The sequence below is a fragment of the Lithobates pipiens genome, unplaced genomic scaffold (assembly GCF_037356315.1).
Source record: "Lithobates pipiens isolate NorthernLeopardFrog02 unplaced genomic scaffold, aLitPip1_a1.2 Scaffold_8, whole genome shotgun sequence".
Taxonomy (NCBI): domain Eukaryota; kingdom Metazoa; phylum Chordata; class Amphibia; order Anura; family Ranidae; genus Lithobates; species Lithobates pipiens.
Window position 1 is genome coordinate 397,404,645 of NW_027507903.1, and position 17,822 is coordinate 397,422,466.

A 17,822-nucleotide genomic window follows, 5' to 3' on the forward strand; every position below is an offset into this window, starting at 1 on the left:
TAAACTCTGACGGTCTTTCCCACGGAGTTCCGCTAAAATTAACTTGCCTGCACACAATCACACCATTTTGCCTGAAATTTTAAAATGAAACAGACGTAGTTTTCAAGAGTTTAATTCTTTTCTTCTGCTGCTATAGCAGTATGGAATCTATTTAGAGGACATCTCTTCAGCTGACTGTTGGCTTTCTAGTGATTTACTCTAGGTGGCTGTAAGCCACCCGATCACTTCCACATATGTTGCAAGGTGTTGACAGCAATCCCCCTATCCCCGCTGGACTCTGTCACCATTTGTCCCAGGCTCTGTTGCCCCTTGTGGGCACCCAGGATTTCTATGGCAGTTGTTGACAGAAAGAATGGAGGACTTTCAGAGAATCTGTATTCTGATTGTCTCTCCTCTGAATGAAGCTGGAAGCAACTTATAGTCATTTTAAAGTTCAGAGCTGTCACTCCTCAGTTGGTGTCACTGGGGAAGAAGATGATCAAGTACGATCTATGTTTATTCATCTTTGGGGTGCAAAGGTGAAATTAGGGGTAGCATTAACTCTAAACTGATGACCTGTATTGGCTTTTAAAAAATGTTCATACCAAATATTAAACTAGTGTGCTAACTTCATGTGACATCAAAATTGCAACTACTACCATTTAATTCTCTAGGGGCTCTGCTTACAGAAAATATATAATATTTGGGGTTCTTAACTAATTGTCAGGCTTAAAATGTGCATTTTTGTGCAAACAAATGCAAAAATTGGTGTGGCCAGTGAGTTACAGAGGAAGTCTAGCCCCCACGAAAAAGTCACAAAAATACTGCAGCCACTGACTTTTAAAATATGCACACTTACTGTCCTTCCTGGACACTTACTGTCTTTACTGTCCAGGGAGCCCCCAATCTCGGCACCCTAGCCATTCTTCGGATCGGCTGTCCGGTGCAGCCACCGCCATTCCTGGTAAGGGAACCCGGCAGTAAAGCCTTTTGGCTTCACTTTTGGCTACCCTACTGTGCATGCGTGAAGAGCGCTGTGCTTTCTAAGTGGTCCGGCGGCAATTGTGCAGTCATGTGATGTTGTACACACAAAATTCATGTCCTTTTTTTCCCACAAATAGAGCTTTCTTTTGGTGGTATTTGATCACCTCTGCGGTTTTTATTTTTTGCTGTATAAACCAAAAAATACTGATAATTTTGAATTTTTTTTTATATTTTTTACTTTTTGCTTTAAAAAAAACAAAAATGTCTTCATCAGTTTAGGCCAATATGTATTCTTCTTCATATTTTTGGTTAAAAAAATCAGCTGCCAGTCAGTGCCCACTACAGTGCCCATCATTAACACCTGTCAGTACCTCATCATCAGTGCTGCCCATTAGTGCCCATCAGTGCCCATCAGTGCTGCTTATCAGTGCCCATTAATGCTGCATATCAGTGCCGCCTATCGGTGTCCATTAATTCTACATATTAGTGCCCCCTCATCAGTGCCCATCAGTGCTGCCTCATCAGTGCCCATCAGCGAAGGCGAAAACAAAATTTTATAACAGAAACGAAGAAAAACTTTTTTTTTCCCAAAAATTTCTGGCCTTTAGTTTGTTTAGCAAAAAATAAAAAGCGTAGAGGTGATCAAATACCACCAAAAGAAAGCTCTATTTGTGGGAAGAAAATTATAAAAAATGTATTTGGGTACAGTGTTGAATGACCGTGCAATTATCACTCAAAGTGCAACAGTGGTGAAACTTTACCTTAATTAGGCTGGCCATACATCGTTGAATTGTAAAATAATTTTCTTTTGAAAATCAGAAATGTTGTGCATTTTGTGATCCGATGGTGCCACCATTGATTTTGAAATTCGCCCAACCAAGCCTTCAATTTCACCTCATGTTGCTACAGAAAATAATTTGTGGCTGGGAACCTTCTTTTCTTTTGAGGATTTTTTTTTTCTTGCACTCATGCGCATTTCTTTTTCGATTACATTTCTCACACGATTCTCCCATCATTATTTAGAAAATCATTTGTTTTTCCCAAAAATTTACAACATGCCCGATTTACTTAAATTTGATTGTCGCATGAAAACCGGCTGTTGCTTTAGCCCACTAATGATGCTAAATTCAAACTAAAGTTCTTAGATAAGATTTTCGAAAGAAAATTCTTTCGAAAATCGACCCATGTATGGCCTGCCTAAGTGAATAAAGTGTTGACATGCTCACCTGAATAACTAAACATTTTTTTACTTCTTTAGTAAATCAACCCCAGAATCTTTCTAAAAAAAAAAAAAAAAAAACATGCCACCAATGATTTGGCCTTAGCATATTAATGTACAGTACTCTTTCACTGCACTTCCTAATACAGTATAACTAATAATGATTCAATGGGGGTTGGAAGTGCACTCGCCGTAAATCTGAGGGGTTGATCTGAAATGAGGGGAAGCTCTGCTGATTTTATTATCCAATCATGTGCAAGCAAAAATGCTGTTTTTTTTATTTTCCTTGCATGTCCCCCTCAGATCTACAGCGACTGCACTTCCAAGTACCCTTTCAGGGCAATTTCAAGTGCACTTTGCACTTGTAGTGCAAAATGGATTTGCATTTAGTAAATAACCCCCTATATGTATGTACAAGTCTTTATGATAGAAATGTATTCAGAGTGCTGTATAAAAAATATTAGTTTTTTTGCTTTTTAAACTGATAAATTATGGACAATGACCACTGCTGTGAAAAGTACTCCTATCCTATGTGGATGGACTTTTGGGTGAATTATTCACATGGTCACTGTATGGAATAAACATGATGCTTGAACAGATCATTATTGGTGTTTGTTCTGATAGCAGGGGATGGTCCGAGCATACACAGTTAAGTGAAAAGAAAAAATTAAATCAAATTTTCAAATTGTATATGCAATCAGAGTGGAATGGCACTCACAGAACTTGCACGGAATGCAAAAGCAAGTAAGTCAGTTTATTGTGTAATTAACATTTAGGTTGGGCATAGCCCACCTTTATCAGACAGTACAAATATGATGACTATTCTATGCCATCATTGTGCATTAAATCCTTCATGCAAACCATATGTTTATCAAGAATGAATATTTTTTTTGGCCTATCAAAAAAAATCAGATATAATTATCAGATTTTACAATAGCTTTAAACTTGAAAACACTAGTTTTGAAACATAAAACACGTATATCAACATTGCTACCTCTAAGGCAGAGAGAGTTTTTCTGGTATTTTTATTAAAGTGGAAAATACATTAATCTTCATTCATGTAACTGTCATACCATATGTAAAGCATATTCAACACAAGTTATTTAGAATGTGTATAGATAAAACGAACTATACGTATACATTTAAATATTAAATATCTTGGTATTGTTTGATATTCATTTTATTACCCATACCTGCTCTTTTCTTTCCATATTGTGTACCATTTGAGGAACTTCTTAGTACTGTGTAGTTTAGGGTGCAAGCAATACTGTTGTCCTCTAAGTCGGGAAACATGCATGGTCACACTAAAAGAGAACAAGTACATTTTAAGTAAAACAAATAAATATGTGGTTAGGCATTATTATTCAGTACATTTTATAATATACAGCAAGTTGACAGCTTTGTAGGAATTTAGGTGGCAAAAAACATGCAGTTTATTTTATATATGTAGCATTATATTAACAAACAAATGAATACAGGTCCGTAAACTTGAATATGCCATTAAAGGCTTGCTTACACTATCAGCGGTGATCAGTTTTTTCTGCACTGGATAAACGCAGGTGACTAATAGGGTGTGATGTGCAGTTTGGTAAGCTGTGCAAAAATGCAGCATGTCTGCATTTTACCACAGTGCATTGGATACTGCTTTGCAGTGATCTGAATGAGTGGATGTGACACTTCAAATGAAATTCTGAAAACAAAAGTAAGCAGTGTGACGCATTGAAACATGTAACTAGCTCTAAACGCTCTGTTTTACCATGCTGTCTAAATGCAAGAAGAGTAAGTACCAGAATCTGACTTGGTATCAGTCTCTTGCTGTTCCGGTTCAGCAGGACTGGAGAGTGAGTGAAGCAGTACAAGGAGCCAATTAGCTTTTGTGTTGACAAGAAACATGCTGATGGAGGAGAGAGTAGAATTTAGCTCAGTGTGCTTCTTCTTTCACTGCCCATTCACAAATTTGGGCATATCTAAGATGACCAGGGCTAAGGGGAAATAGGTTGAATGAGCTGGCTGTCAGATTAAAACATCTAGGGGGCAGAAAAAGGTATTGCACAGGAAATCTTTGGATCAAAGATGTATATTGGAGCAAAAGTTGGTTTTGTCATGTTAATTGGCTACTAATTTCACTTTGTTGTTTTCTGAAGAAGTTCTAATTTATAGTTCACTCAAAAGCTGAAACTAAGCTGTGGTGATGTGAATGGACTGTCCTCTGACCCCTCCCAAAGACCACAAGCTTAAGAAGAGGAAGGCAGCAAGGTTATCATGATCCCTACAAAAAGTATGTTTTTAACAAGGGGCAAAGCTTTTAATGAAAACTAAGTATAGCATAGTGGAACGTCACTGTGCGCAATAACAAATACATATTCTGCTGTTTTAAACCTAAACTCTGGGCACAACCACTTAATTTAAAGGGTTAGTTCACATTTATCAAAAAGCCCACTGTGCTGACCCATATGGACAGCAATGTGCTAAACTTGCCTTTCAGCCATGGCTCCTTTTAAGTTAAAAAAAAACTGTAGGCTAAAACCTTATAAAAAAAAAGAGGCATTCCTAAAATATTCTTCAACCTGTGATGGCCCTGTATTGAGTTATTGTAGAGACAGAGAAGTCACTGGGAAAAGCACCTTCTAGTATCATGGCAAGGAAGCGCTATCCATTTATTTTGGGCTGCAAAGTACAGACTGTGCATGTGTTGGCACAAAACTACAGGACAGTGCTTGGAACTAAGGGACACTGATTTGAATGGTTGCTCAGTCCCTAAAAACCTTTGGATGGAGCCATAACAGGCTGTTGAAGATTAAGATTTTTTTTTAAATACAGTTTTGGCATTAAAAAGAATCTGAAAGCTGACTGGAAGGTACCTAAGGAAAAGTACCTACTTTTTTAGCACAAACCTATATGGGACAGCACAGTGTGCTTTTTGTTGAAGGCAAACTTGCACTTTTTATAATTATTATACAGGATTTATTTAGTGCCAACAGTTTGCACAACGCTTTACAAAATGGGGGGAAACAGTACAGGTACAATACAATACAAGAGGAATCAGCCAAGAGGAAACAACCTGCTTGTTAGAGCTTACAATCTAAAAGGAAGAGGTAAGTGATACAAAAAGTAGTAACTGTGGATGATAGTTGTATGGATTAGGAGTTCCAAAGGATGGGAGAGGCTCTGGAGAAGTCTTTGAGGTGAACATTGAAGGAGAAAGCAGGAGGTCTTGGGAGGAGTGAAGATAACAGTTTGGTTGGTAATTGAAGATGACTTTGGTGATGTACCTGGGGGCAGAGTTGTGAATGGCTTTGTAGGCTGCTGTTGGTATTTTAAATTGTATTTGTTGTGTGAGCAGAAGCCAATGGAGAGAATAGCAGAGAAGGGTAGCATACACTGAATGTTTGGTAAAGTGGATGAGTCTGATGCCGCGTACACACGATAGGAATTCCGGCCAGAAAAAGACCGATGAGAGCTTTTCATCGGAAAATGCGACCGTGTGTATACTCCATCGGAATTTAGCTCTCCGAATTTCCGTCAGCCAAAAATTGATAGCATGTTCTCAATTTTCCAGATGGAAAAACTTTCTATCTGTAATTCCGATCGTGTGTATGCAATTCCGACACGCCAATAATCACGCATGCTCAGATTCAACTATGAGACAGAAGATACTGGCTATTGAACTTCCTTTTTCTAGTCCCGTCGTACGTGTTGTACGTCACCGCATTATAAACGTTCAGAATTTGATTTGACCATGTGTAGGCAAGACAGCTTGAGCCGAATTCCGTCGGAATTCTGTCAGGAAAACCATCAGAGCTTTTTCTGAAGAGAATTCTGATCGTGTGTACGGGGCACGAGAGCAGCATTCATGTTGGATGGACTGAAAGGGACTTGACCTATGAAAATATTAGGCCAATGAGGAGGGAGTTGCAATAGTCAACGTGAGAGATAACCATGGAGTGAAATGGTCGTTTTGTGGTGTCGTTGGTTAAGAAGGGGGCATATTTTGGAGATCTTATGGTGGCAAGATTTGGACAGCTTACATGGATACATTAAATATGTTCCTTAATAGCCACAAAGTATATAAATGAATCATTCATATAAATGTCATTGCAAAACAGTTGTTACCCTGTGACATCATCACTGCACTACAAATAGCCTGTACAGAAAGCAGAGCTGTGGGAGAAACCCATCAGAACCACCCAGTACAGGTTTCCTGCAAAAGCTACAGTGATGGGGGGTAAATACAAGACCAGATACCCTGCTCAAGAACATAAGAAGCAGTTACCAGTCTTTATTACAGGAAGCTCAATTATGGAGGCAATGTTTTACATTAGATTATTGCACTGATCTGGAATTACAAAAAGCACATCAAGATTCAAATCTGTATATGCATGCCTATTCTCATTTGAAAAATGTTGCTTATACCAGAGTTATCTTTATTATCTTTGTAGGATAAGTTCACCCATATGTAGGATGTAATAGGTTACTAAATCACCTGCCATCATGGGGATCTGATCCCCCATTGTGAGAGCAGACGGGAGATCTTCTCCCCACACCTGCTGTCACAATTCAAAAACAGCATGGTCGTTGCCGCTGACAGCTTGTAGTTCTCAATGAACTGCTGGTGAGCATCCTCATAGTTCATTGATCTTTCTGGATTTCAGTAACTGCCTGCCCGTATTGGAGGTATGGGCAGACAGTGTACTGACAGTCTTCAGGATCCTGACATTGCACCCGCAATCTGCTGATCATGGGTGCAATGCTTTACAGGCTCCTAAAAAATATATATTTTTTTTAAATGCACATTTTTTACCTGCAAAAAAAGGGAATTTATTTATTTTTTAATGTGAAATTATCCTTTAAAATAATTGTAAACGTCACACATTTGCATGTCAGTCGCTGAAAAGACTCTAAGCCGACACATGAGCCTCAAAAGGAACATGGCCTGCCCCTCTTCCAGCACACAGCAGGCGAATCACAGCCTCAGCTGACTAGATTTTTGGCAGAGCGAATAGGTATTTTTGCATGTATCAAACAGATATAACAAAAGGCTTTCAATGGTATATTACAGGCTAAAGGGACCAAATAAGCGGTTCATTGTTAGGGCTTGCCTACACTTTAAAACATTGTATTTGTGAGGAAAACTCAAACGAAAGAGCCATGATAAAGCCCCATAATTAGTACATTCATACTGATTTAAAAACATATGCATTAGGAATCATAAAACATGACTTTTGGTACTTCAGAATACTTCACAACACTCTTTTCAATTAGCTACTGTATACAGCCTTGGGTCGGCTACTTGGAAAAAGCTAAAATGTGATATTCTTAGAATTTTAGTAGGTGAAGTGAACCAAACACAATTTGCTGACACTAAAGGTGAAATGCCCCTCTCAGCACCACGTCTCTGTTACAGAAGAACAATGAGGTAACATGTAAATGAGTGTAAATAGAGACATATGCACAGATACGTGAATTCAGCTCAGTTGGCTTTCACCGCCAAACGTACCTTCTTCACAAACAGCCTTTTTTAACGTATAAATCGCATTCTTTATTAGACTGAATTTCTTACAACAGCCTGTATAAATACAAGGATGAGCTATTTTGTGATAATTCCCTAAAAATAGTTAAGAGATATGCATTACATAAACTAGCTTGTGCAAAAGGGGTTTGATAACATGTTTCCAATTCCAAAGAAGAAACCCTACCACCATTTGCCTTCATGATTTCTGATAGGAGACCCCATGAGAGCAGAATACAGATGAAAATAGGCATACAACAGAGTTAAAGCACACACAGTACACAGAACATACACATTCAGAACAGGCTTATCATTTACAATACCACCTGGTAATGTTGTGGTGAACATTGTTAGAGGACCTTGTTTGTAGGGTTGCCACCTTTTCTTTAAGCTAAACCCTAATGCTTTAGCAGCCTGGGACACCTTTGGGGTAATGCGGTGCACATGCGGTGCACATGCGGTGCACATAGCATGCCATGGCTAACGTTGGGTGTGGCCAAATTGTTCTTGCTGACATAATTTCCCTGCCTTCAGTGATGCCAAACCTGCCCCCAAACAGCTGCAGCTCCAGGATGGCAACAGATTTGTGTGCAACTATCTTGGTTACGTGGAGAGCCACAGCCCAGTCTGAAAAAGTGTGTCCGGGATTCAGGCTACCTGAAACCTGGACACAAGATTCAAAACACGGACTGTGAATCCCAGACAGGTGGCAACCCTACTTGTTTGCCACATGCTAGAATTTTTATTTCTGCTGTAAACATTGCACCAACTTGCATTCTATAATACAGTTGCAAGTACAGAGATCTTAATTTTGAAGCCTTAAAATCCATTTGAACTTTCACTTTAAATACATCCCAGGTGCATTAAAACAAAAGACATGCCTACAGTTTATTTTCTTTAGGAAGCATCTACAGCCTCAATAGAAATGCCTGCACCCTGCCAGCATGCTTTAGAAACAAATGTATGCTCTGTGTGGAAGCAGTGATCTCTCTCTTGATGTCAAACACACACCCACCTTTGCTAAGTTGGTGCTAGAGAGCTCCAATCAGTAGGGAACATGAGCTTTGCTAATTGCAGAGCTATAGGCCTTACTAAGCAGGGGACTTGTCTGATCTCTGCAGAGATATACTGCTTTCACACAGAAAGTGAGGCTTCTTCTCTAAAGCATGCTGGTTAGGGATGAGCCGAACACCCCCGGGTTCGGTTCGCACCAGAACGTTCGAACGGACCCCAAATTGTACGAACTTTAGAACCCCATTGAAGTCTATGGGACTGGAACGTTCGAAATTAAAAGTGCTAATTTTTTTAAATGGCTAATATGCAAGATACTGTCCTAAAAAGGGTTTGGGGACCTGGCTCCTGCCCCAGGGGACATGGGTCAATGCCTAAAATGTTTTTAAAAATGGCCGTTTTGGCAGGAGCACTGATTTTAATGACGATTAAAGTGAAAAAAAATATTCCTTTAAATATGGTGCCTGGGGGGTGTCTGTAGTATGCCTGTGAAGTGCCACGTGTTTCCCGTGTTTAGAACAGTCCCTGCACAAAATGACATTAAACAGAAATAACACCATTTAAAACTGCTTGCGGTTTTAATGTTATATCTGGTTCCTGCAATATGGTTGAAAATCATTGAGAAAAATGGCATGGGTAGCCCTCCCTGCCTATTACCAGCCCCTTTGGATCTTGTACGCATATTAAGGGGAACCCAGTACCCATATTAAAAAAAGGAAATGCGTGTGGCTCCCAGGCCCTATATACTCAGAACAGCAGTATACAGGCGGTGCAAACAAGACAGGGACTGTGTAGGTTTGTTGTGTTAAGTTGAATCTGTTTGTAATTTTCAACTAGTACATTTTTAAAGTGTAGCTCCAGTCAAAAAAAATATTTTTAAGCTTTTTGGAAAACATAGGGAAGGGTTATCACCCCTGTATAATTTGTTTTGTCGTCCATCTTTTTTCATCTCACTTGCTGTTGTCTCCTTCCGTTTGCAAGTAGGAGATGTTTGTAAGTTGGATGTTTGAAAGTAGGGGCCTGCCCTATATGCTCTGCAGAAATGGCGGAACAAGGTGTTGGTTTTGCCACAACATTGTAAGCCCTCAAAGTGACTCTTGGTGGGCGCTGGAGCGCCCTGCTGTGAACGATTATATCAAGAATTGTAATTACATGCCATTGTTGAACAGTGGTAGAAAAATTGACCTTTGGTGGTTGTGGTGCTGGTGCCACAACACTATAAGTCCTCACAGTTACTCTGGGTGGGCACAGGAATGGGCCCTCCTGTGAAATATTATATCAAGAATTGCAATTACATGTCCCTGTTAAACAGGGGCAGAAAAATTGGGCCTTAGGCACTGGTGCTGGTGCCACGACACTGCAACCTCTCCCATATACTCTAGTTTTATTGCAGGAATTAGCCCTGCTGCAAAACACTGCATCAAAAATTGTAATTAAACGCCCCTGTTAAAAAGGGGAAGAAAAATTGGGCCTTAGGCACTGATGCTGGTGCCACCACACTGCAACCTCTCCCATATACTCTAGTTTTATTGCAGGAATTAGCCCTGCTGCAAAGCATTGCATCAAAAATTGTAATTAAATGCCCCTGTTAAACAGGGGCAGTAAAATTGGGCCTTAGGCACTGGTGCTGGTGTCACCACACTGCAACCTCTCCCATATACTCTAGTTTTATTGCAGGAATTAGTCCTGCTGCAAAGCATTGCATCAAAAATTGCAATTAAACGCCCCTGTTAAACAGGGGCAGAAAAATTGGGCCTTAGGCACTGGTGCTGGTGCCACCACACTGCAACCTCTCCCATATACTCTAGTTTTATTGCAGGAATTAGCCCTGCTGCAAAGCATTGCATAAAAAATTGTAATTAAACGCCCCTGTTGAACAGGGGCAGAAAAATTGTGCCTTAGGCACTGGTGCTGGAGCCACCACACTGCAACCTCTCCCATATACTCTAGTTTTATTGCAGGAATTAGCCCTGCTGCAAAGCATTGCATCAAAAATTGTAATTAAACGCCCCTGTTAAACAGGGGCAGAAAAATTGGGCTGATGGCATCACCCAGAGCCAGAAATGTTCTTCCAACATATCAGCGGAGGAGGAAGAGGATAGACAATCAACATAACAGGACAGTCACTCAGCATAAGCATAGGCAGTCTTGAAGGGATGTGATATTTCAAAAAAAATTATTCGGTTACATCAGCTTCAGGTGCTTGGTAGCTGTGGGTGATCCAAGACTGATTCATCTTGATGAAGGTCAGTCGATCAACTGATTCGGTGGACAGGCGCACCCTGTGATTGGTAACAAAGCCACCAGCAGCACTGAAGGTGCGTTCCGAAAGAACGCTGGATGCAAGACAGGCCAGTAGCTCAATTGCATACTGTGCAAGCTCTGGCCAGTGATCCATCCTCAAGACCCAGTAAGCCAGAGGATTTTCGGTGGGAAAGGTGTCCAAGTCCACTACCAATTTTGCTGTGTACCCACAGCAGTGAGGTAATTGCATAGCATTAACACTATCTGCACGGATCACCACAGATGGATTGACTGCCCAGCACGCTTGCACGTTTAATTTAGTTTACCGAATTGCACGATTTGATCTGATTGTGTATGGGACATTTCATTATGAATCACGATTGTCACTTGGATTAAGAATCTGTTTTTTTCTTTGCTCATTAATTTTTAGCTTCATTCTTTACACATCTAATTACATTTACACATCCTATATATTAATTTTGATATGTATGGTAAATTTGTGTGTTTTTTTTGCACATAGAGTCACTTTATGGTCTATGCACTAGGTAATCATTTTATGGTCTATTGCAGCTCTACTTTAGTTCATTGTTATATATGCACAGAGTCACTTTCTGATTTATTCATGCATGGTTGCACTTTATACAGTTTTATAATTGCACATTACTGGTTTTATTGTGGCTATTGAATGCTTTGAAATTAGCGCATCACATTTTTTTGTTTATTTCCATTAGTGAGAGACAACTCATTTAGTGACTGCTGCTTTGTTCATTTGCTATTCTCGCTCTCTCCTATTTTTTCCATAGAGCGCAGAAGCCTTTAGATACACATACTACAAGTCTGACCTTGCCCCTAGGTATTCCTGCACCATGTAAATCAGATGCTGGCGATGGTTGCTGGAACCGATCATACCTTGGGGCTGCGGACTAAAAAATTGTCTGAAAGCATCAGTCAGACGGCCACCTTCTCCACCGATCCTTCTGACCGATGCCTCAGCAACTTGTTGTCCAGGACCAGGAGTTTGTAACCTCCCAGTCTCTGGGAACGCGTTGCACAGACCTTTCTGCAAGGCCTCCCGGAGATGTCTCCTTCTCTGCTCCCTCTGCGATGGCAAGATAAGGTCGGCAACCTTACCCTTGTACCGTGGATCAAGGAGAGTGGCCAGCCAGTAATGGTCCCTCTCCTTGATCCGAAGAATACGAGGATCCTTCCGCAGGCTTTGCAGGATCAGGGAGGCCATGCAGCGTAGGTTAGCTGAGGCATTCGGTCCGGAGTCCTCTGGGTCACTAAGGACAACATGATCCGCAGCTACCTCCTCCCAGCCACGTACAAGTCCACGTGTTTCTTGGGACTGTAAATCATCCCTACAAGACTGCTGCTGCTGCTGCTGATGCTGAGTGCCAGCCTCCACCTCCATGCTGACACAATCATCCTCCTCCTCCTCTTCCTCCTCCTCATCCTCTTCCTGTGTGATGGGTGGCACAGCAGGAACACTGTCTGGATAAAGGGGGCCTTGAGAGGCAAGGAAGTCCTCCTCTTCCTGCCTCTGTTCTGCCTCGAGTGCCCTGTCCATTATTCCACACAGCGTATGCTCCAAGAGGTGGACAAGAGGTACAGTGTCACTGATGCATGCACTGTCACTGCTCACCATCCTTGTGGCCTCCTCAAACGGTGACAGGACAGTGCATGCATCCCTGATCATGCCCCACTGGCGTGGTGAGAAAAAACCGAGCTCCCCTGACCCTGTCCTGGTTCCTTAGTCGCACAGGTACTCGTTGATGGCCCTCTGCTGCGTGTGCAGCCGCTGCAGCATGGCCAACGTTGAGTTCCACCTGGTGGGCATGTCACATATAAGGCGGTTCTTTGGCAGGTTCAACTCCTTTTGGAGCTCAGCCAGCCGAGCACAGGCATTAAATGATCGGCGGAAATGCACACAGACTTTCCTGGCCTGCTTCAGGACATCCTGTAAGCCGGGGTACCTGCCCAAGAACCGCTGCACCACCAGGTTAAGGACGTGAGCTACACAGGGCACATGGGTCAGTTGTCCCTGTCGGAGAGCGGAGAGGAGGTTGGTGCCATTGTCGCAAACCACCATTCCTGGCTTAAGCTGGCGTGGCATCAACCACCTCTCGGCCTGCCCCTGCAGAGCTGACAAAACATCCGCCCCAGTGTGGCTTCTGTCCCCCAAACAAACCAGCGCAAGCACGGCATGGCATCGTTTTGCCTGCATACTTGCGTAGCCCCTGGAACGCCTACGGTGCACCGCTGGTTCTGAGGACAGAGCACTGGAAGAGGCCATGGAGGAAGAAGAAGAGGAGGGGGTGGAGGAGAGAGGTGTGTCACAACCAATAGTAGCATTTTGGAGGCGTGGTGGCGGAACAACCTCCAACCTGTCTATGCCTGCTGGACCATGAGTCAGCGGTAATATGCACCTTACCGCTGACTGCCCTGTCCAGCGAGGCAAGGACATTGCCTTCCACATGCCGGTAGAGAGCCGGAATTGCCTTCCATGAGAAAAAGTGGCGTTTGGGGACCTGCCACTGAGGAACCGCATATTGTACAAACTCACGGAAGGGGGCCGAGTCTAGCAACTGAAAAGGCAGCAGTTGAAGTGCTAGCAATTTAGCCAAGCTAGCATTCAACCACTGGGCATGTGGATGGCTGGGAGTGAACTTCTTTCGCCGGTCCAGCAGCTGGGGCAGGGACATTTGCCTGCTATAATCGGACGTGGGTGTACTGCTAGCAGAGTGCCCGGAAGCACTTGGCTGTGACACACCTAATTCTACACCTTCATTCCTCTCAGAGCAGGTTTCAGAGAGGACTGAAGGTCTAGTGGGGTTGGAGATGCCAGCTGATGAGGAGCAAGGAGAGGTCCGCTTTGTTCTTTGGTGTGGGTCTTTGAGGTACGCTTGCCAACGAGCTGCATGGCAGGTCAACATATGTCTGGTCAAGCATGTGGTGCCCAAGCGGCTGATGTTTTGGCTACGCGAGATACGCTTGAGACATATGTTGCAAATAGCAGCGGTGCGATCTGATGCACTCGTCTCAAAAAAGGCCCACACCAAAGAACTTTTAGAATAACGCGCAGAGGCAGCGCCCTGCACAGGCGGAGCTCTGCGGTGTGATACAGTCGGTGTGCTGCCCCTAAGCTGGCCCCCGGAGGGCATCCTGCCTCGTTGGACATGTGCCTCCTCCTCCTCCTCTCTCCTACCAGGCACCCACGTGGAGTCAGTGCCCTCATCATCCCCTCCCTCTTCATCGCTGTAGCAAACCTGGAAATATGCTGCAGCTTGTGGAACATGACTGCCAGATTGCTGAGCATCCCCTCTCTCTGCATTCACGCTACTGCCTTCCTCTAGCTGAGTGTCATCATCAGAGGCTACAAAACACTGGGCATCCTCCTGGAGCATGTACCCAACACTGTGCTTAAAGAGCTCAGGAGACTCCTCAGGAGGACGTGGTGGGTCTAGGGAAGGAGTCACTGATGATGACATTGAGACGAGGGAAGACGATGCGTTGGCAGCTGCTTTGCTAGTACCCTGAGACTGGGTGAGAGAGGATGAAGAGGGCTTGGTCATCACTCTACCAAGTCATTGGCATGTTGCGGTTCAACATGTCCAGCTGCCGAAAAGAAGGACAAGCGTGTCCCATGGCCACGTGCTGATGACAATGCACCAAGTCCACGACCAGCACTGTTGTCTCTAGACACAGAGCCTGCTTGCCCTCTATTATCGGCTCGCACCTGTCTGCCTCTCCTTGCTGGCCTTCCAGACATGGTAATGGCCTGAAGGGAGTTGGGTAAAACAGCAGTTGGGTAGTGTATATTGTGCTGGAGGCACACAACACCCACTAACTCCTGCAGATGCTTTTATTATAGAACACCAGAGATAAAGGGGTATACTGTAATGGAGTCACACAACACCCACTAAGCCCTGCAGATGCCTTTATTATAGAACACCAGAGATAAAGGGGTATACTGTAATGGAGTCACACAACACCCACTAAGCCCTGCAGATGGCTCTATTAGAGAACAGCAATAAAGGGTAGATACAGGTGTATATTGTGCTGGAGGCACAAAACACCCACTAACTCCTGCAGATGCCTTTTTTATAGAACACCAGAGATAAAGGGGTATATACAGATGTATACTGTGCTGTGCTGGAGGCACACACAACTTCCAATAACTCCTGCAGATGGCAAGTGGGCTCAAATAGAGAAGAGCTATGTAGGTGGATATAGCGGTGTGTACAGGGTACAGAGCATGCAGACAGCACGCACAAGCTCCTAACACTACTGACTGCAAGCTCTATTATAAAAGATAGATCACTAGCTATATAGGTGAGGTGAATATAGCGGTGTATACTGCAGTCAGAGCACACAGACAACAACCACTACAGAAGAGCAAGATCGAAAATCAGCCGATAATGATCGGTGTATACTGTGTTGAAGGTACACAGAACACCCACTAACTGCTTCAGACACCAACACACTACACAAGGCCGCCGTGCTGGCGGCCTTATATAGTGTGGGGCGTGTACTACACAGCCTGAGCTATGATTGGCCACAGGCATCCTGCCTGTGGCCAATCATGGCTCTCCTCGCTGCTGGCGCTGTGATTGGCCAAGCATGCAGGGTCACAGTGCATGCTTGGCCAATCATGAGCCAGCAATGCACTGCGATGACGCAGTGCATTGTGGGCCGTGAGCGCCACACGAATTTGGCGCGAACAGCCGATATTCGAGTCGAACGTATGCTTGACTCGAACACGAAGCTCATCCCTAATGCTGGTAGAGGACAGGCCTTGCTACTCAAGTTGTTGAAGCTGCTTTCTGTAGGAGTGAAATCTAAGACTTTGAACACCTTTTGATTTAATACACCTGGAATGTATTTAGCTGATTAAAATAAACTGAAAGTTTTAAAGCAAACCCAAACATTTATTCCTACAAATCAGTATAAATAACATGTTTTACTGTATGTAGCACTAACCCCCAAAGGAGCTGCTGGTTTGATTGGGCTTACCGTTACCTTCTTCACCTTAATTTACATCTAGGGGTTTCCCGTGGTAGATGGCTCCGAAAAACGTAGTTAACGAACAGTCTCTTAGTATAGGATCAGAGGGTTAGGAAGAAAGTTCAGGGACTCTTAGTGCCAAAGTCAATAATAAAGAACTTGATTACTTTGACTAAATCCAGAGAATAGCCATTCACAGCTGGATGTTCACTCAAGTTGGATAGTCCCTCTCTCACAAGGTCTAGCAGCCAACAAGGTGCTTAAATCAGGAATAAGTCTCTGCCACAGACTTTGTTGTAGAACACGTAGGAATAAGTCTCTGCCACAGACTTTGTTGTAGAACACGAACAAGGAAACTTGAATACTTGTAGAACACTTGTGTGGTACCAGCATCTTTCAGCCAGTTTGGCAATACCCATGAAACTGGATTCACTTAGGTCCTTCAGCCCTACCAGGCTCTTGATAAGAAACCAACCCATGCATGGCCTTCTTCTGAAGAGTCCTCCCCTGGATAGCTACGAAGTTGCTGGGCCTCTCCGCAACCGAAGACGACACCGGACCACCTCTGAATCCCTTCCTTCGTTTCCCTGCCTCGGGCTAGCCAGCCCGAGACATAAAATCGGGTGGATCCGCACCCTAGGCCATAGCCTTCCTGGGGGCTGGTCTGGAGGACCAGGACCATGGAGTCAGAACATACTTCTGGACCGGAACCCTGAACCACGTGACATCCGCATCTTAAGTACCCTCTCCCAGAAAGCACAGCAAGAGTGACACTCCTAGTGGGCGGGCTCCGAGAGAAAGTAACCTTAAAGCACCCAACCAGACTGTGTTTCCATGCCTGCCAGACAAGACAGTGCCCCCTATGGCCAGGCCGAACACCCTATAGTCTAGTCAGACTGATTCTGAGGTCAAATTTTGGAACAATTGTACCCAAACCAAACTACAGTTTAGGTGTAACATTAAATTTCAAAACCTATAGTGCATGCTCTTCAGGAGCCAGCACTACATGTACAAAGGTTCTTATGCATTGTGTGAAAACTCTTTAGGGCAGGGGTCTCAAACTGATGGCTCTCTAGCTGTTGCAAAACAACAGAACTACAAGTCCCATGAGGCACTGCAAGGCTGACAGTTACAAGCATGACTCCCACAGGCAGAGGCATGATGGGACTTGTAGTTTTGCAACAGCTGGAGGGCCACCAGTTTGAGACCCCTGCTTTAGGGTATGGTATTCAAGGCCAGAGTAATTAGGCGTCGCAAGCATGTGCACACAGGCAGCAAAGAAAAAGAGGTGGCTTTGCCCTATATAAATATTAGTCACACATTATTTCCCATAATCACTAGGAATGGACATGACATACACGCATACATTCTAATCTAGATTAGGGTCAAGAAAACAAGAGAATGTGTAAACAAAAAAAAAGTGATTCTAGCAGATAAGTCTTACTTTGAGCTCCAAAGGTTGACGCTGCAGCTGAACTCGCACAATTTCAATCCCGCAGCAGTGTGAACCTGGTCTTAAGAATGGTTGCCGTCTAGTGGTAATTATCACTCATTACATGTATTGTTTATTTATGTTACATTTTATGGGTTTATTTTAATGATTATAAATGCCAGCATTTCATTTACGCACATTATTATATGTATGTATAATTTCCAAGCGTTGCACTGCCTTTTGTTATACCCCTAAAGCACCCGCTTGCTTTTGGTGCACACCTTCTGTTTCAATCCCAAACCACACTGTTTGTCTCTATAGACACAGACAGCTCTGCTTGGACCCGCACCCTGCTCCCTCATGACAGCATTTGACTGACAGCAGCGGGAGCCATCGCCAGAGACCAGGAAGTGAGAGGAGAGATCTTACAGACGGGC

General features: G+C 43.4%; 1 protein-coding gene across 1 annotated transcript in view; it reads right to left on the reverse strand.

Moving 5' to 3' along the window:
* Nucleotides 1-17,822, reverse strand: part of CXCL14 (C-X-C motif chemokine ligand 14) — a 49,826-nt gene that overhangs the window by 13,306 nt on the left and 18,698 nt on the right. Inside the window, exon 3 of the mRNA XM_077474011.1 lies at nucleotides 3,376-3,486. Within this exon, the coding sequence (XP_077330137.1) occupies nucleotides 3,376-3,486 (111 nt within the window). The remainder of the gene's footprint in view (nucleotides 1-3,375; nucleotides 3,487-17,822) is intronic.